The 21547-nt window shown below is 39.0% G+C and overlaps 1 protein-coding gene across 1 annotated transcript in view; it reads right to left on the minus strand.

Annotated features, from left to right (window-relative positions):
- LOC149064467 (rhophilin-1-like) overlaps nt 1–16986 on the minus strand; it is a 77023-nt gene extending 60037 nt beyond the window's left edge. The window contains exon 1 of the mRNA XM_089254591.1: nt 16676–16986. Coding sequence (XP_089110717.1) covers nt 16676–16717 — 42 coding nt within the window. The 5' untranslated portion in view covers nt 16718–16986. The remainder of the gene's footprint in view (nt 1–16675) is intronic.
- Nucleotides 16987–21547: the final 4561 nt, after the last annotated feature.

Consider the following 21547-nt stretch of genomic DNA (forward strand, 5'->3'; position numbering starts at 1 on the left):
CATGGGAGAAATCAGACCCTGTACATATTCCTAGGCTGCAAGAAGGCGCGAATCCAAGTTGATGAATCGGGAGGTGAGATTGTGTAGGTCCGGGATCGTCCCGTATTTTAAGGGGACGGACCAATTTTTTCCTCATATTACCAGGCTCTTTGGTGGGGTGATTGCCTCCCTCTGGATCTGCGCCTGCTGCAAGTAATAAAAACTGCATTCAAGAATTGAAATACCATGAGACAGGCTGCGTCAGCGTTGCTTATAGATGCGCGTCTTTTGATTATGGGCTTAAATCAGTGGATCCCAGAATGGGCGTCGCGACTATCTGGCGATGTTGGTATGCACGCCTTATAGGTGCTTTGACGTAACTTTCTTTAGACCAGGGTTTTCAAACTTTGCGCCGCCAAAATTTCTCAGGGGCGCCGCGAAGAGGCAGCCCGACGAAGGTTTTTCGAGGAGATTCTTTGTTAAACTGCTCTTGGGAGCCACGGATACGCGTTGATTAGGGGGTAAAGAGCACCGCGGGTAGAAAAAGTTTGAGAACCCCTGGTTTACACCATTCTTGGAGGCTGCGGGTAAACGTTGACTAGGGCAAGGGACCCACGGGTGACAAGTTTTAGAACAGTTTTAGCAGGTTTTTAAATTTTTTCTGATCTGCATTACAATTGTCACAGTGGAAATCACTAAACCTTCTAGAAATCGCTATCTATTTTAAAGAAGAGTATTTTTTTCTGATTTTATGCGATGATATTGCTTACCCCCGAAACTAAGAATAAAAACAACAAGGAATAATAATAAAATTATCTGGGCTTGTCATTGCCGGAATGAGAGAATTTTTTAGGAAGCAAGGTATTCCGTGATTGCCAAAGTAAAGCGAATCAAGTTAGACGAGATATCTCGTCAGGCTAAAGGATATTTCGACCCCGATACATTTCACCTGCCCTGACCGTGTGAGTGAACAAATAACCATAAGACTGACAAAACGAGTGGATGTATGAGTGAATTAATAACATTGACCAAGGGAGAGGATGTATGAGAATGACCGTAAGGCTGACGAAGGGAATGGGTAAGTAAGTGAACAAGTGAGTGGGAGGATGACCGTATGAGTGAGTGACAGTATGTAACCGCATGAGACCAAGTGAGGGGTCACTCCCTTGGTCACGCAAACGGTCACTCATACTGTCAATCACACACACTTGGTCACTTACACAGTCAATCACACTCACTGACCCAGCTATATGGTCGCTTATACGGTCAGGGCAGGCGCAATGTCGGGGTCGAAATTTCCGGATCCCAAAATTTTCGTCATTGCAGCTGCAAAGGTTAAAGAATTTTATCAGAAGCCCTGCTTGCATCTTAGGGAAAGATGGAAACGCTAGAAACCGGCAATCACGATTTTTCACCCATTGATGAATTGACCGCGCAGATCGAAATCGATATCACCCTGTTTGATCGATTTCTCTCATGGGGAAGGAAGGGACGAATCAATCATTGCTCACAAGCTAAAAATCCACTTCCCACACCTGATACATTTCCAACAGGGAAATACCAAAACACGCAAACATTCATCAATGCCAAATGTAAAGGCGCCACCGAGAAAAAGAAAGAACTGCGCAATCACTCAACTCAATTGCGCAAAACACGAGCAATAACGTTCAGCACTGAATTAAAACACAAGTTGATATTAGAGTTCATTTCCGGAACCGAAATATTCATTCCCCAGAGGGCTCATGATATTGTTTTCGCTTCCTTTTAATTTTATTATGGTCCATAAAATACCACATGGAATTCATTAATAGAGGGGGGGGGGGGAGAATTGGTTTCACAACAACATGAAGAGGATAAAGATGGTATCATGCATACACATTTGCGATGGCCTTCATACATCAGCGCCCAGGGCGGATTATGTGCAATGAATGGTGTGTGTTGAGATTCTTTTTCACCTGCAAAAAAATTTCCTCGATGGATATTACGCATATAGAAAAGCGTGATTAGAGATGGATGGGTGCAAAACGAAATACACTATAAATGTATTTAATTCTGAGCACGAGGTAATGTCATTCAGAAGCACGAGTTTTCCCGTACACACACACACCCACAGGCGATTCTCACTGATTTAGTGTTGAGTGTATGCACAAAGATTCGGATGGTAGGCGTACTTGCAGTTGAATCTTCGGATAGTTTGCTAACTTAAAAGGAATGGACGCGTACACACGCACATTGTTCATCATAGTATAAACAGTGGGATTATTTAGATAAGTGGTTTTCAACCCGAGGCCTTGCGGTACTGAGATAGTCTAAGGGGTAAGGGAGGGGGGGGGGGGGGGAACTTCAAGAGGGACCCCGAAAAGGCCACACTACAGCTCTGAACCAGGGCCAACTTACCCTACGTGATGAGATCTATGATTTTCAAATGCAATTACGTAAATATGCAAGCTGTTACTTCCAGCTAAGTATGGGTATTCTATAATGTTCAGACGGCCATGCATAAAAACCCTCACAAGGAGGAAGCTCCCAGAACTCTAGCCCAGGGTAGGTGGTGGTGGTGGGGAGGGGGGGATGTAGTGGGAGGATCGATAATAGTAGGTTCATGTTGGATCGTCCCATATTTTATATAGACCTATTTTTCGCATTTAATCGGCTCTTGGAAGATACTGTATGATCACCCATTTTCTGGATTCGTGCGTCCCAGGGCTTCTCTTAACCAGAACATGGATCGCCGCTGTCTCAACGAACCACCTTTATAAACAGGTGGTCAAAAACCTGGGCCATGCTAGACAATAAATAGCACAGGGTTCCAGAGATCGATCACACAAAATATTTGCTCATTGTAAAATAGTTTTGATTAAATTTAGTTCGTAGAAATTCAATTTAATAAGAAAGGGTCTCGTTCTGGGATGAGGGGCCCTGGATGAGACGGAGGAAACGAGAAGAAAATATTGTCCAAAGGGAGTCATGAGCTGGAAAAAGTTGGGAAACACTGATTTATATTATTCTAATATTGTAACTTAACGGGCTTGGACCTACGGCTCCAAAGCGTTGTGTCATGTGAATTTTTACTATTGGAACTTTAAAGAAAATTGGTGCCCGACTAAAGGTCAGCTGCTGTCCTTTGCACCCTTGCTTAAGCCTCCCTTGAGTAAATGAGCAAATAAGTCACTCATAGAGTCACTCACCTCAATCGCTCACTTACTCGGTCATTAACTGGTTCTCTCTCATGCGCTCACTCACTTGGTACCACATAACTCGCCCCACATAACTCAATCGCTCATACGGTTACTCATACCGCTACTCACTTGCTCACTCACTAGAGCCGAACTGATGGTGAATTTTTCCAGCCGTGAATTGCGTGGCTGTTAATTTTCCGTAAATCGTACGAACTACATTTTCAACACATAAAACATTAGAAAAACATGGTCCTTGGAATGCTCCAATCCGATCCAAGAAGAGTGTCTTGAGGAAATGTTTCACGTGCAATGTATTATTCAAAATTGAGAAAATACAAAATTACAATAATAAGCTCTAAAATACGGAAATCTACAATTTGTACCCACACAAGAAAGCAAAACAACAATAACGCAATATTATAATATTATTCAAATAAGTAGGATTGGAAAAGGGGAATGTGTTTCCGATCATTATTGTTACAAATGATGACTACGGAAGGAAGCGATGGAAATTTATTGCGTAATAATTCGGTATTGAACAGTAACATTTCCAGAGCAAAATAAAAATGACGGTGCATGAAAAGGGAGTTTTTCTTTGCATTATACAGAATGCCGTGATCACTTTCACTTACATAGACGCGAATAATGTCTCGCTTCGAAGATCACTCATTGATCGCGTGTGATTCGATTTTCTCAGGGGTTTTTGTCGCGATCAATGTCTGATATCACGGACGCGTGTCCAAATTCCACGCCAAGATTATTACACGCATAACAAAAAAAATGGAGCACAATCGCCTCGAGTAATGAAAACGTAACGGAAGGGAAAAGAGAACGTGTTGTTGTTCCCATGTATTTTTCATGAGTTTTCTCTTCACTTCACAATTTTCTGACCGGATGTCTATGAGGTCACGTGACAAAAAAAAAAATCTTATATTTTTGATTTTTAAATAATCGGTCGGTTCTAATAGCAACTTCTATTAGAGAGAGAAAGTCATTAATACTCATTGATAGATTGATCAGTCGATTGTAATCGATTTTTTTACTTACTGTGCGTAGTGTAACTAATTGAGTCATGAGTATTAAATGACAGTGGTGTGTGCGAGACAGAGACAAACAACAATGATCCATTCATCTTAATGCCAGATATTAATACTCGGTTCGCGAGTCAAATGCGGCCCCTCGGAATCATCTGATTTGGCCCGTGACCTCAGACCTAATTTTGTAAAAATGAATTAAGCGCCACATTTCCAGATCACTTGAGACCTGTGGCGCAATTCCAGATTCCTTAAGCGGCCTGTGGTCCATTTACAGATGAAGTGACCCACGGTATATTTGCAGATCACTTAAATGACTCGCGGCATAATCTCCGGGGCACTTAAATGGCCCGTAGTGCAGTTGTACACCTCACTAAAGCGTCCAGCGGCACAGCCACAGAGCACTATAGCGGCCCGCGGTGCAGTTCCACATCACTTGAGTTACCTGCGGGACAGTTACAGACGAAACGACCCGAACACCCGCAGCAGATTTCCACATGGCTTTTTATAGCATCCCAGAATTAATTCAGAAACCAAAATCTCCTACATGAAGATTAAGTCGAGCACCCACGGGTCTAAAACATTTCCGAGCCGCTACCTAGCGCATCACTTCGCCCGAGGGATTTACCTCCCACTTCCTTCATGAAGCTGAGACGCCCTGGCGTTGCGTATAATGTGTATCGGCCTGTTGATAGGTATTTAGGGCAAAGTATTTTTTTTAGACATTTGTGGCCATTAAGTCGATTTAAATTAGCCATTCGTCTACATTCCATCATTGCAGACATTTCAGAGGGTGTGAGCTTGGATGAGAAACCAACTCACTCATTATTTTCATTTCTTCAAGGTTGTGCAATCCTGTCCTAAGCTAACTAGGATAGAGGTTCTTCAACCTTTGGAAAGCCACGGCCGATTTTATTCCTTTTTCCTAAGTGGATAGCCCAGGTCATTTTCACCGGTCTTAAAATTTTCAGCCAATGCCCCCCCCCCCGTCCTACTCGGGGGCTTCAACCTCATCCAGGAGTGAGACCTTTTCTACTTATTCAGTTGAATTCTATCAAAACTAAATTCATAATGAACAAAAATTTTATAAATACGATCACTCTCTTGAAACCTGGGCCAAGCACGGATCCAGAATGGAATGAGAAGGGGACAGGGTGATCACCCCATCAAAGAGCAGAATTATATGGGGGAAATTGCTCTAAAATACGGGACGATCCAACTAACTTGCACAATGAATGGCCTCTTCCGACACATGGGGTCAGTAGGGACGATGGACCCACACCCCTGGTTCAGTGCTTACCGTGGACTAGGAGGGAGCGAGCTTCCCTTTTGGGGGGTTTCTATGCATAATCATACCAACATCATGGGCCCCGGGCCGAATGTGATGTTCTTTGGCCTCATACTTACACTCCCTATAGACATGAGGCCCCAGACATGGTGCTTTATTTCTTCACATTTCTCTGTGTCCCCTTTCCTACTTGTTGGGTCCCCCCTCCTTTTTCATCCGATTTTGACACATAATGGATTCACACTGATTTCACACTTAGAATATTCGAGGACCGCAAGGAGGCCATATGCGTGGTCCCCCCGCGAAATTAGGGCTGCAGCCCGGAATAAGAGGGGCAGGGCCAATTACCATCATTTTTTGCTTTTTCATGCTATAAATTTACTATAGAAGTCCCCTTACTATACAAGTCGGTTTGTGGGCCCGCTAGAAATACAGGGCCTAAGGACCCTGCTCTAGAATGTAGGAACATGGTCCTAGGTTGAGAAACACTGATGTACACAACCAACGGGAAAGAAATGGGGAAAATGAAACGACGAATCACTGACGGTCTGGGAAACTAATGTTAGGGGTCAGTACCGGGCCGCGGGACACCCATACAGCTATTGGACAGCAAAATACTTCTCATACTGAGCCTAAAAATGCATAAGTACAGTTCTAAGAAGTCATGCATAACTGAAGAAGTATGACAAATATTCACCAAACTTGCGAAGATAACGAAACACGCCATGGAGGTGAGATGGTATCTCTTTCTGTTCCTGGGATCACTCAGGAGAGATGGAGGGAAGCACGAGCGGAATGTCCAATACAACAACCACCACCATTTGTCTACAAGACAAGGCAAATGATACAATGTAAAGGTAGGTAGGCCCCAACGAGTCACGTGAGAATAAATCCCCTATTCGTATAGCTTACCTCTAGCCTCTTCATATTTATCCTTTTTTTTCCTCCTCAACAAACACTTTCTTGAATGGGTTGTGCATCAGCAGCACGCGACACGTCAAAGGCGAACAAAAGCCTGTCACAATTACAAGAGGTAAAAGAAAAAGAACAAACAAGATAATTCTAGGAGTCGTCTCGTCTCCCGCAGGTAAAAGCTACAGATAATATAAGAGCCTGTTTGTTATTTTGCCTCGAAAAATTTCTCAAACAGTGAGGAAACAATCACTGGAATGCAGTCTCCAGGCGTCGTCTTCTCTTGAATACTCAGAAGAAGCCTTTTCTTCTGCAATAATACATGAAGCAAAATAATTCTTCTGTAAAATATATGACTAATAGAAGAGGACTCCCGATAATGCACCTGTGAGAGAAAACCATAATCGGCACGATTGGCGTCAACTGCGCCTTCTTTGGACAATATAGACCTGATTAACGGTAACCCGAGTGGGCACTGTACCAAGATAGAGGTTCCGTGTCGCGTATCTGTTACCAAATTTAATGTATTATATAATAACATGCTGAATCCTCTCTGGAATTTACGGCAAAAATGTATTGTATAGGCCTACTAAAACACGGCATATTTTTGTTACGCCAGAGAAAATCCGAAGAGGTAGACCAATACCTCATAGATCAGCGTTTCTCAACCCGTGGTCTGCGACGATGGCATAGATGGTCCGAATTCAGACTTGACCCTTTAAGCAGTTTTTAAAATTTTCCTCATCCGCATTATAACTGCCACATTGGAAACAAAAGCGTGTTAAGAACCCGATAAATTTCGGGGTAACCGAAATAAAGCAGACAAAGTTTGACGAGATATCTCGGGATTGACGCTGTAAGGGTAAATAAAATTATTTATCCGTTGTAACGTATTAGTAATATAATTTATATTCGTAATATATCTATATTGGTTCAAATGAAATTATACCTTCATACTTAGGTTCACCAATACATCATCGAGGAGTATGCAGGAAATTGCGATCCTAAATAAGGGATATCACTAAATTTTGCCAAAAATTGTTAGTAATATCTAGGAGGTATTGAGTAGACCAAGTATTTTCTCCCTGCGTAAAAGTAAACCTATATCTGACGTTCTATTGGAGAGTTTTCAAAGTGGTGAAAAGACAATTGCGCACAGTTACAGGAGCGGACAGACAGTGGGGGGGGGGGGGGGCTGAAAACTGTATATTCATTAGTTATCATGGGAGCTTGCTCCCCCCCCCCCCCTACAGAATTTATTAATGGGGGGGTTGGCATTTTGGTGCAGGAAAAAATAGTTCATATTTTGTCGATAGAGCGCGCTGCTTGAAGGCAAATCACAGAATACCGTGGAAAACTTCAATCTCTTCTATATCCGACACCAGTGCCATCTCGACAGATGAGCCTACCCGGCACGGCCCGAAGCTGCTAAAGGAAAGGGCCCTCATGAAAATGAAATGTGGTTGAAGTTTTCGAGAGTAAGATAAATTGGTTGGCAGGCATTCCTAGCCAGTAGGAGCCTACAAAAAATCCTTCATTCACAAATCATCAGATCAAATCAAAGATCATTCGTATCAGCCCCATGGAAAGATTGAGAAATTCGAATTCGTTGCCTCTGTAGTCTAGTGCATTCACCCGGAAAGTGAAAGGACGTGGGTTCGATTTCCCGCAGGGGCAGTTGAATTTTCTCCTTCCAAAATATATCTTCGCATCAGCCAGCTGTTAAAACCTTTGTATGGATAGCGGAGAGTGACATCATCCTCGAAGTCGCTTTTCTTAGCAAGACATTTTTTACACACTTTCTAAGACATTTTCTTAGTAAGATGTAAAATCGTAACAAGTGTTGAAAAAAAAAATGATTCAAAATACAATATATTTAATTGTGAGTATCACAAAGCAATAGAAAAAAATCTTTCACAATTATTCGTTTTTTAATATTTATTCAAGTATGATAAATTGACAATCAAAATTCTATTTCAATCAACTAAATTTTATTTTCGCGATTAAAAACGCTAATTTTATTTATAAATGTGATGAACTTTGAGAAAATTTATATTCGGCCAAAGCAAACAGAATATTCTGTACTCGGCTAAATCACTATTCGTCCCCATCCCCAAAAAAGTAATGAGCTCAGATTTCTTCTAAACTTATTCTACCACACGCACATTACTTACTCTTTGCAGAGTTAATACGAGAAGGCAAAGCCGGTGAAATAACCCAGATGCCATCCCAGCAATGGCAACATAAACACATTCCATTGCTGTTGAAAACGAATAAACACCACCATCATAAAATGCCAACCCAAATAAATTTCTCTGACACTTACAAAGTGCATACCATCTCGATTCCCCTATTTTTTTCTCCTCTTGAGACATTCAACCAAAAAAAAAAAATCGTATCCAAAAATGCTTTTCACGCAGAGCCACCCTTTAGAGCAGTTGCGGTTGCGTCGGGACCCCGCATTCAAAATTAATTAAAATTAAGCAAATTATTTTTGTTAGAAAAAAGGTAAATGAGCTTCAGCTATGAAATATAGAAATTAATGAGGAAAATTTGAAGGTTGGGGGGCAGAGTACAAAAATGTATTTTTTCTTCGGGTAGCAAATCGTTACCCAAAGGGACCTAGAACTCGAATTTAATAGGACCTCCCCCTCAAAATTATTGAAGGCGTTCATCCATTCGCAAATAATTTCATAAATCCTGAATTTTCATCACATTTCTGAAAAAATTTCGCAAGTTCCAGAATTATTTCCTCTAAATTCTTGAATTATTTCTTTCATTAATTCTGAATTTCTATCTCAATTATGGAATTATTTCTTTCATTAATTCTGGATTCATTTCTTTTATCAATCCTGAAATTATTTCTTTCATTCCAATTTCGAAATTATTTTTTTCATCAAAATTTTCTAATTATTTAATTACTTTTCAAATTTTGTCGATTTCGAATGTTTTTATCAGTTCTAAATTTTCATTAATTCCAAATCTTTTAAAAAGTGTTGGAATTATTTATTTATTCAATCACCAATTCTAAATTTTCATTAGCTTCGAAATTATTTCCACCAATTTAGAATTCTTTCTCTGCAAAAGAGGTCACAAACATTTTTGAAGCACTGAAATTGTTAATACACCCTCCCTGGCCCCGCGTCTAGCAGCAACGTTTTCACATTCATTACAATGAGACCAGATTCGATATTTACCTTAAACTCATTTAAGTCTCTTATCTCTAGGATATCAAGATCATTTTTTTAGCATTAATGCATAAAACAAATTTCAGATTGAGTGGTTATTTTTGAAGGTTTATATTTAAGCTCAATCAATTCTTTTATAGATCTTTAAATAAAATAAATATTGCTCATAATATTTCCATAACATCGGTTTCTTCCCGCAGGTAAGATTTAGCGAACTAATAGAGATGTTTCCTGATACTGTATTTAAAAATAAAAATAAATCAACCGTTTTACTGTAAAGATGTCAAAACATTTTTTTAGTGAAAGAATTAAATTTTTTCTAGAAAATAGTGTCGAAATTCTTTTGTTACTGGTATTTCAAAACTGAATAGCTACAACAAACTAGAAATTCATTATATAGATACATAGGTGAAGGGCCGGAACTAGAGGGGCGCCGGGGAAGCAACTGTCCCGGGCGGCAAAATTTAGGAGGTGGCAGTTTTAGGAGGGAACAAAGAACACCGTTACAAAATTATGGAATTTTAAAGTTGCGTGCATAGGTGGGAATATTTTTTTGTAAATGAATATGCACTAAGAAATAGAAAATATGCATTTTAAAAACTTTTTTTGTGTGGTAATTTTTTTAATGCACACTTTCTCAATTTTTGGTTTATATTTCGGAATTTTTTTACTTTTCAGGATTTTAAAATGCATGACCGTTTTTTATGCATATTTTGCGGGGATTTTAATGTATATTTCGCTACTTTCTGAGTGCATATAATCAGGGCTCTAATCATCAGCACTTCCAATAGCTCCATAATAGGATTTAATTTAAAGAATTTATACACAAACGTTTGGAAATCATTAGTGTCATTGAGTCATACAATTGGAGCACTTATTGTTGAGCTTACACTTATTTTCTTTTCTTATTGCCTCTTGACCAGGTGAACAATATGCAAATCCGGCTTACAATACGCCATAACATACAAACACAATGGTTGAAAGAATTCAAAGAATTCGTTCTTTGTGAGGTGATAACGGAAAATCTCACGCGGAGAACACAAAACACGTAGAGAGAGAGCATATATGACATGCTTCTCAAAAGTCTTTCACGCTCAGATTAACTGTATTAAGATTAGCACAGTTCGCAGCAAAGGACGCACACACACACATCCTGTTTCGCGTTACAATTACACGATGACAGAAAAACATGAATCGCTCCACTGATCATTTCTGTATATGTGTGTGTTCGTTCTCCAGTAAATATTGAAGGCTATTATTAACCTTTTTCGTTCGCCAAAGCCTTGGCTAGACGACGACGACGGAAGCCTTGGATGACGGATAAAGTAACAACAAACACTATCAGTACTTCACGATAATCGATTACGGTCTTCAACGATTCGAATCAACTAATTCTTGACCTTCTATTGAGTCAATTGTTTAATTTTTGCTCCGCTATCCAAGCTTGAATCGTTACAACCGAACTTGACCTCTACCGGGAACAAGTCACATCCAAAGCCCGTAGAGATTGTGCTTTTCATAATTTTTTTTATCTTGCATTGCGATTTCGCAGCGCAATAGATAATATTGATAATTTTATACGTGGGGGTTTTCCACCCTGTTATTTTTTTTTTTTAGTTTAATGCCCTATAAATACCAAATTTTCACGACAGCGTTTTGGATTTCTTTTACTGTATTTACGTTCGCAAAATTATGTTCTCGGATAGAATTTTTAAAAACTACTTGTCAACCGTTGCTGCAACATCAGCTAATTCAGGTACAGTCGGCCCCGCTTAATCGGATACCCCACTTAGACAAATGCAATCCTCCTCCAAAACTTCTCCCATAAAAATGTTAAAGTTCCCCCACTTAATGATAATTTCAACGAACCCCCCCCCCCCCCAATTGAATATTACGCTTCACACGTCAACTGTTGATATAATAATCTAATATATTGGTTCTTCATCAGTTTCTAAAATACAAACTATACAAACGTTGTAAAACAGCAATTAAATTCTTCCCCGATTAATCGGATGGTGTGTGCTGGAATCGTTGATATCTGATTAAGGAGAGAGGCGACTAATAAAGCTTTTCTCAAGAGGGCTACCATTTATAAATCATTACTGGTCCGATAGAAAGGTGGCTTTTCACTGCATTACTTCTTGTGGTTGTATAGATTAAGAGGTAAAACATTTTACATGTTTAAAGAATATGCATTACGAGCATCCTCCCTCCCCCAGAGCACGCACAGCAATTTGAAACGTGCGGTCACCACGACACTGAATGCAAGATAGTAAAAAATGCCTGCATTCTGCCGTAGAGATGTCATTCTTAGTTTCGGAGCCCTAGGCCTGTTGTACGTAGTCAAATCGGCCACGGTCATTCCTGGTTGTGAATTATGTTGGAGCTGACATAATAATGTGTCAAACTTGCTCGGTGGAAGAGAGATCTAATGATCTCGCTGGCTATAGCCAATATGTTAATATTCTGTAGAACACGTAAGGTTACAGATGCGATATGAAAACGTGAGTTATTCAGCTTCTGCTGGAATATGCCTTCTTGGATGCTGCTCATGGATGGATGGAAGAACAACCGGATCAATCATCTCAATGCAAACATGAGCCGTCAAGATACTTGGGATAACCGTATGAATGGTCCTGCTGTTGTCAAACAAATCCGTCCTCAGTTATAAAGTGGTCAGTATGACGCATTTAGCTTTGGCGCAAGTGTTTGCCTGACTTCCTCTTAACCAACGTACGTCCATCACTGGAGCCAAAGCAAAACCGACTCTCAAGTGAGAACACATGTGAGGATGTCCACTCCGCCTTCCAATAGGTTCTATTTCGACACCACGGAAATTTCGTACTGCTAGTATTTAACCATACATCCACCTTGTACACATTCCTACTGCGATGATTTAAAGTCAGTAGCAACCCCCCCCCCCACCCCACACACACACAGGGCGCCTAATAACCGGATTGAATTTTCACGTAACCAATTCGATACAATTTGTTATGGCACACCAGTGTTATCAGAAGCTCGAATTTCTCCCACAGATGCAGTCTGATGCGTCAGGGCCATTCTGTAAATACGGCGATCTTCTATCGTACTAGTAGCCCTGGTCTGCCCGGACACCGGTCTCCATTCAAGCTCCATTTATTTTAATTTTCAGCGATTCTTGAATTATGTCTTTCATATATTCTGAATTTTCACGACAATTCTGGAATTATTTCTTGCATTAATTCTGAATTTCCATGATTTTTATTTTCTGAATTTTTAATTCCTTTCTTCACAGAAGAAAAAAATCGTGGCTAATAAGGGGCTCGGCTATTATTTTCGCTCCGGGTCCCCGTCTGGTAATGGTGCTTCTTATTAAAACAGAACAGATCATCAGGATTGATTCAGCTGCATTCCTGAAATATTTTTGGGCGTTTACAAAACAAGTACTAACTATAATTAGTCATTGTGAGATAGAACTGAGAATGGAAAAGGGAAAAAAAACTTTCTTTTTTTCAGTCCACGAACCTGTACATCGAAAAGTCATACAGTCCAGGAAAATACGAGTAAGACACACAGTAATGAAAAATTTCGAAATATGCATTCTTTGTATTGTAATGACCATTTTCTATGCAATAAACTCGTACTGATTAGATGAGAGAGAGAGAGAGGAAAAAATGACTGAAAAAAAAAATCTTTTCAGCATTTGGGAACACAGAAAAGTAGCCACTTTTTTTTCCTCTAACAGTTACACACTAACGGCAATTATTCTCCTCATCCGCTTTCACAAAAACTACAAGGAAAGAAATTTTACTGAAAAGATAATAAAAAGATAAACAAAAACCAGGCAATGTTAGATAAAAGGTGAAGGACATAAACACGAGTCTTTCTTTTTTTAATAACTTTTTCTGGTTTCCACTCTTTTTATAGCATTGCTTTTTTATGCTTGGTAGCATCAGTTACCATTGGAAAGTCCTTTTTTTGTGCATTTCACTTAATTATTTATTATCATTATTCGAGAATCTACAACTAGATAAATCCCCTCAATAAAATTTTCGTGTCAATCCAGATAACTTTCAGACACATTTTGAATATTTTTTCCTCTATTATAGAATATCACTTCCCAGAATTTCTTCGTTCACGGCAGAACCCTGATGACAGTGGATCTCAAACTTTTGTATACTGCGGCTCCCTTGTCATAATCAACATGTATCCGTGGCTCCCAAGAATATTCTAGTAAAATACCGGTCCAAAGACCAAACAGTCACACTCAGACATAAATATCACCAGCTTGCCGCGACGTCCTCAAGAGTTGCACACTTTGAGAACCACTGCCGTATAAGAAAAAATACACTCTTCGTTGTAACCATACCACTTAATGCTTTTTTGTCTCTTCTGGTGAATTTTCTTCGAATTTATGCCTCCTGTGTAGTATTAAATATTTTCTTCAGTATAATGCCCATAAAATTGTTCTTTTTATGAAACAAAGGCATGTGGAAAGGCGAAGAAACAAGCCAAAATAACCAATTACTTCTGGAAAATACTTGGTATGGTTATAACTGAATAAATAATTCAAATACCTCGTGGCACCTCCACATGATCACAAGACACTTTATAGGCCAAGGGTTCTTAACGTGTGGGTGGCAAGGGCTTCCGAGGTGGGTCGCATGTCAAACCAAATATTTTGCATTGAAAAGCCATTTATTAAGCATTTTTATATCCAAAATAGCGCTATGGGTCGCGAAGTTGGTAGTGTTGGTGATTTTGGGTCGCGGCTGAAAAAGGTTAAGAATCCCTGTTATAAGCAGATTGAAATACAGCGACGTAATCAGTCTCGCATCTAGAAACGAAAATTTACTGAGCACCAGACCCACACCCGCCCTCCCCTAATTGTGGGCTTGGACATACTGGTTGGGAACACTGCCTTAAATTCTGTTTCCACCGTGAGTGTAGTCTGTAAAACATTTAATATTTGTTGGTATCTGGATCGCAAGTACGTGTGCTAAATACTGCACTTACAAACCATTGTTGAAAAATCTATATAAAAAATGTTCACCTGTGACAATACAGTATCACCATTTTAATGCCTTTGATTAAATTGGGGATTTCATGAATGAAACTCAATTAAACGAGTTTTTTGAAGTCTTTATGTGTATATTTGTTAGCATGAGGCCCTGTTTCCTCACAAGTTCGGTCCTTGTACAAATTTTGGGGAGCCCCCACTTATAGTGTTCTTTGAGGCTCGGGTTGGAATCCATGCCTGTATTACAAAAAGGAACCGATTTCGAGGCCCTAAAAATTTGTGGGCCCTAGGCACATGCCCCGTTTGCCCATGCGAGAAACCGGTTCTGGTTGCTACCTCAGCCCCGGTGTAAAAACAAAATTGTGTCTCGAACGTTCCATGAATGAAGTTAAACTGCACATTTTTACTCCTAATACTGTATGGTACTTTTAAATAGATGGCTTTTTCCCTTTGACTTATCCCTTCGATTCAACACAATACATATTTCATCAGTGAATACAACCTTTTATGTTTGCAATGCAATTATAGATCAGGCATATTGATCTGCAACAAGTGAGAGATTGCAGAATTTTCTTCCATAATTTCGTACGACCTATTATCTCATGGTTATATGAACAAGAAGGAATTCCCGTTATTCAGAAAAATAGATTTCTTGAATACGTCTTGATTGATTACATCTCTATCAACGGTGAATATTTCTCGCGAAAACTCACTATAAAATACACTCTAATAAAAAATAAATATAAAACCCAATCAACAAATCAATTCACCGAGACCATGCCTCAATTTCAAAATTGTCCTCTTAAAATCATTTATCGATCAGAACTCTTTATGGACTTCTTAGGAAATCTAACGATTTTCCTCCATCAAATCCGGTGCACTATAATTTTTCCTATCAAAACATTTTAAACGCATTTTTCAAACCATATCCGAATTCGAAAATTCGGAATTATTTTACATAATTTGAGTAAGTTGCTTCAAATAACGGGGCGGTCGCAAATGATTTCTGTCTATTCTGGGAGAGGCGTGAAATCCGAGGTGAAAGGACGAAAAAACATTTATTGATAAAAAAAAAAATCTTTGAAAATGATTACTATTTCTCTGTCGGCTCTAGGAAGGGCGCCAAATTTGAGGTGTGAAAGGATGAAAATATATGTATATTATTTTTTGGAATTGTTGACATGGGGATAAATTGGGAGGGGTGGGCAGGTGGCGCCAAATATATATAAACAGGGAAATATTTTCTCCCGATCCTCCCATCTGAATCCATAAAATAATCTGATACTTGAACTTAGATTTGAATCCATCCACCCCCCCCCCCCTCTCTCGAACCAGGTATTAATTTCGCTGAGATCAAATAAACTTTAGTGATAAACCAATAACACCCAGCTTTCTAATAGTGGATGCAAATATCAATTTTCATAACGATTTGGTAATTATTCTTTCAGGTATTTAAAACTGTTCACGATAATATATCAAGTGGGCTTACCAGGATTACAAATAAAATTGATTTGTGATATAACTTGTTCAATATAATCTATAAAATTCATTACATTACTGAATTGCATTAATATGTGGAATAATCCCAGTGGCATACGCAGGGCCGTAACTAGGATATCTCTTGGGGGGGGGGGGGCAAATATATAATTGTATTTTTCGTTCTTTCCTAAAATTATCCGCCCCATAAAGTTTGCAGCAGGCAGTTGCACCCCCCCCCCCCCAGTTCCGGTGATGGGTGTACGCATGGAAAAGGCATCTAAACACCCCATGATGTTAAGGTGAAACTAATATGAAAAATAATTTTGTTAAAAGTTTATTAAAATAAATTCATATGATTATATTGATTCAGACTAAGAATGCTAATTTTTCAAAGAACTCAAAATTTCTGTAAGAGTGTCAGTAGGATAACTAGCACCACACAATGGTACGATCCAATTTATTCCCATTAAATAAAAATAAGTAATAAAATAAATAGAGGTAAAAGCAAAATGAATGTAAATATGAGTTTTCCTGAGAAACTTGCAATATTATCTTACACACTACATAAACCGAAATATTATGACAGTAGAAATTGAAAATCAAGAGATGACACTCACCCGAACTTTCTTGAAATAAGTTCTCTCGCCCTCTTTTTGCATGTCGCTATCTTGACACTAATATCCAGAGATTGTTTACGCACAATTCTAGCCAATTCAATATTTTAAAAAATCCGTTTTTAACACCAATTAAGTTTCTAACACACAAAAAACAGCGCGAGTGAATGACCGCATCGAGAATCAGTCATGAAGTAAATGTGTGCAGATACTTATTTGAAAATCCTTCCTTCCTTCAGAGGGGAGGTATAACTTTCACTAAACAAAACCGAAAAATGCGCAGCTCAAGACCGTCACTCAATCAAAGTGCAATTGAATACCCGCGAACAAGTTGTTTTTTACTTTTTTCCTACAAAAATCCCTTCGAGGTGACACGCCACCTGTCGGTGAAATTGTAAACGTGAACTGAGACGTAGGAGTTGATTTCTTTTGCCTCTTTAGCATTTTCTGTATGTCGCACAAAATTCTTCTACTAAAATGTTTTTTTTTGGGGGGAAAAAATTTATGCTTGCGTACGTTTTAGGTTCCTATTTAAATAAGTTAAAAAAAACATGAATTATATAAATTTTATTAAAATAAGCTCTTGTTCCAGCTACAAAATTTCACTTCCAGCTCGCAGCCTGATCGGGCACCTCAGGAAAACGAGAAATAATTGAATTTTTCGAAAATTTGCCGGGTAGGGGCTCAGAAAACTCACTTGGCCCATGATGCTCAGCGATTAATTTTGATGGAAATGTACAGAATACTTAATCCTTTACGCATGGCCCCCACAAGGGGTGGGCTGGCAAGACTCTAGCCCTAGGGCCCGGCGTAGCCGGTCAATTTGTCGCGGTACAAATTCGTCGCAATGCCAATTTGTCGCGGTACAAGTTTGTCGCAGCGTCAATTCATCGCGGTACAAATTTGTCGCAGCTCCAATTCGTAGCTGTACAAGTTTGCCGCCGTGTCTATTCGTCTTGACGTCAATTTATATATTACAGCGCAGAATCAATTCGTCGAACTGTCGATTCTTCACTGTATATGTTCCACGCGAGCTTGTATGTAGGTTTTTGTCTTACACGTGAAATAAAAACACGAACAAAAGTGTACACGCAGTTAACTGAAAATAATTATTTTTTGTCAATGCGGAAAGGCTATCGAAATTAAAATTACAATATCAATTACATTTCAAAATTTAACTGCATATAAAAGTTTAATTATATTTGAAAATTCAGTTATAAAAATTTGAAATGCTAAATAATTGATTTTTGCTGTGATAAAATTTCAATATTATGTGGAAAAATTTCGGTTTGTATGATATTCCCCAAATTACAGTGAGTCTATTTTTAACGGTAAATTTCTATCTGCCCCATGGGCTCGAGAGTTTCTCCCCATCCCTCCTTCGAGAGTCATCAACATTTACCATTACAGTACTTCCATAAGAACCTGTAATATTTAATTAATTAATAATTCAATTAAATTAATATTTAATTTTCACCGTATAAGCCGCACTTCCCGCTTTTGTTGGGATTTCTATTTCTCACAGCGAAGGCAGTGGAGCACAGATCAAGGGTAGAAATGTACAGTGCTTATGAATGACGATTCGATGTTTTCATATTGCCCACAGGATGAGCACCGACAAAGACCATGTAATCACCAATAAGAATAATATAATCACAAATAAGAGTATGGGTCAGTCGCATAGATATAATATAACCATTAATCTTATGTTTATAATCAGTCGCATATCTTTGGCTGGACTGTTTGAATATTTTCAAATAATTTTTATTTGCGTCTAAGCTTTTGGTACAAGGTTGGCGTGCTTGGTCTACATATTTCTGTTGGCAAAAACATGGAATATTGCAAAACCGAACGTGGAAATTATATGTTGGTTTGCGTGTGTGTTTAAAAGTTTTTACCCCATAATTCATGTTCCGAAATTAGAAAAACTTTTAATGCAATTCAATGAATTAGTCTATTATTAATTTTCTTCATTTGAGTTTTTGTTGTATCATAAAATAGAGATACAGATTATACGGATGACAAAAAATAATGTAGTACTTTTTAAAATTAAATTGTTTGAATTCAATTTAAATTGCAATAAATTGAAATCTTTTCCTACATATCGTTAAAAAAAAGAAAATAATTATGGTAGTTTAAAATATAGCAATCACTAGTTATTCTATTAATCAGGCTTTTTATTGTGATATTCACGTTAGATAAGTGTTTAAATAAAATGTTACTCAAAAGCACTGAAAATAAAGGTTTAGATATTATGGAGTGTTTATATGTACGATACGAATTGTTTTTAAAATTAAAATTATCCTAATAAATGTAGGCTGTAATCAGAGGCGGATTTATAGCTTTCCCACCTGTGGGCTATTCAAACCTTGCCCCCCTTCTTCCTTTCTAATTCATGTTCTTGATCACCAATTACTTAATTTTGGTTACGCCCTTTCACTTGAACTTGTCATCTTGGTACAAAGCCCGCATACTTCTCCCCACCCAGGAAATATACCACTGAATATAATCGTACATTGTCTGTTAGTGTTAATTCACTTGTATTGTAAGAATAAATTTTTACTTATTGTTGACTGGAGCCGTATGAGTGTCATGTACATGAAGTTACATACAATGGGCTAATTAAAAGTCTGATTTCATTCTGTTTACTCGAGAGTTGTTACTTTAGAGTTGAAAAAAAAATCAAAAATCGATTGGCATTTGCAGTGGTGTCAGAGACAGAGATGCTGTTGGTGCCCAGGGTACTTTATGGAGTGGGTATGAGCATCCAGAGAAATGATTCAGAAATCAAAATTTCCTACTTCAAGATCAAGACAAGAACCCACAAGTTCCAAACACTTCCGGCATCCTTGGCCAGTCATAGGTGCCGACATGAAAGAAACATTGAGGAGGTGGGGGGAGGGGCTAAAAATCGCCATTCATTCCGTTTATAAGGGACTCAAACCCGTACTCGGGAGGCGAAATGGTGCATTGAATTGTATATTCATGAGTTATTGGCGTTGGGGGGGGGGGCCTCAAATGGCATCAGCCCCCAGTTCTGGTGCCTATGGTCGGAGTGTTTGAATATTATTTCGGTGTGATAATACAAAGTGATTTGAAATGTACATTGCATTGCAAAAAAATAATTTGAAAATAAGACTTTTCGCAGCTGTTACACATAAAACTTACATACATTGTCATAAAAAAACTCCTTAAAGATATATTCTCCGCATGGATACATTTAATAGTGAATTACAGAAATAATGCTGGGAGGGCCACATTGATCGCAATTTATTATCTCGATGTGCACCCCCAACGCCCCTCGCTGCAAGAAATGGAAATCCCTACAGAAAGCGGGAAGCGCGACCTATACGATGGAAATTAAATATTAAAAAATTATTGGATCACAATTTATTATTTGGGTGAGCTCCCCAACGCCCCTCACTGCGAGAAATGGAAATCCCGACAGAAATGCGGCTTATATGGTGAAAATTAAATTTTAAAAATTTATTGGATCCCAATTTATTACCTTGGTGTACGTTCCAATGTCCCTCGATGACTTCAATGAATACTTTCCTTCATTTGTTAAAAATTAAAACAGAGATGGGAAGGGGCAACATTTCCAATAAATGAGAAAAAAAATTAGTTCCATTTTTTACGTCTAAAGCAACTACTCTATTTATAAGATCACAACAAACATATGAATTTTAAAGCAATTCAAATTTGTCGCGACGAATTGACGATACAGCGACGAAATGAGTCTGCGAAAAATTTGTACCGCGACAAAATGAGCCTGCGACAAATTTGTACCACGACGAAATGAGCGTGCGACAAATTTGTACCGCGACGAGTTTGTAGCACGACGAATTGACGCTGCGACAAATTGAATGCGACGAATTGTCCCGCGACAAATTGACCGAGACCCGGGACGATTTTCATTATTTTTGTTTTTTCACGCTATAAATCCATCATAAAGGGGCCCGTGAAAGTCTGGTCGGGAAGCAAAAGATTCCAGCCTAGGGGCCCTACTCCAGGATGTGGGGGACCATGCCTTTACGCTAGTAAGCCTATTCGTCAGGTTCTTTGAATGTGATAGCCATGGGCGGAGATAGACCTTGAAGTGTGGGTGGGGGGGGGGGGCGGCACGATGATGATGTCAAAACATATATACATTAGATCAGTCGACTCCACCTTTGACGCCCCCCCCCCCGCATCTCCGCCCATGGTAATAGCAGGGGCGGCTTAAGCGAAGGTGAAAGGGGTGCACGCGAACGGCTAGAGACAAATCTGTACCCGTGAGAGACATATTTTTGGCACCCCCTTCCCAATTTATCCCAAAATTTCCTACCAAACTTTTATTATTATTATTTTTTCGCTCTTTCATCTCGAAATTCGTGCCCTTCCTAGAGTAGGCATAGAATTATAATTTCCCTATTTTTTTCAGACATAAAAAAATTGTCCTTCCATATCAGATTAGACGCCCCTCCTATATATAGAGCGGGTACATTTTCCTCTAACTTTTTTTTTCCTGGTCAATAAATTTTTTTCTTCCTTTTACCTCGGATTAGGCACCCGCTCCTGGAGCACGGCCCAAGAGCCATCCCTGGCCTTAGTTGGACAAAATTTGAAAAAAATTTCCAATGGTAAAAATTCACGACACCACACTTTTGGAAGGAACAAACACGGTCTGCAACCGTAACACCATACCAAAAATAAGAATGCACCCTGTCGAAAGGGGCAATTGCAGGGGCGTTGTAAGTGTTTGGAACATGTGGGTAGTTGTCTTGAGTTTCATGTAGGAAATTTAGGATTTTCGGAATCAATTCTGGGAGGTGCTCGGACCCGTTGTACAATTTCCGTGGGCTCTCAAGCCCCCCAGTCTCCAACGCCACTGGG

This window comes from Pholcus phalangioides, unplaced genomic scaffold (assembly GCF_987345545.1).
Source record: "Pholcus phalangioides strain wild (caught in Gottingen) unplaced genomic scaffold, Ppha-v1.0 ptg000042l_1, whole genome shotgun sequence".
Taxonomy (NCBI): domain Eukaryota; kingdom Metazoa; phylum Arthropoda; class Arachnida; order Araneae; family Pholcidae; genus Pholcus; species Pholcus phalangioides.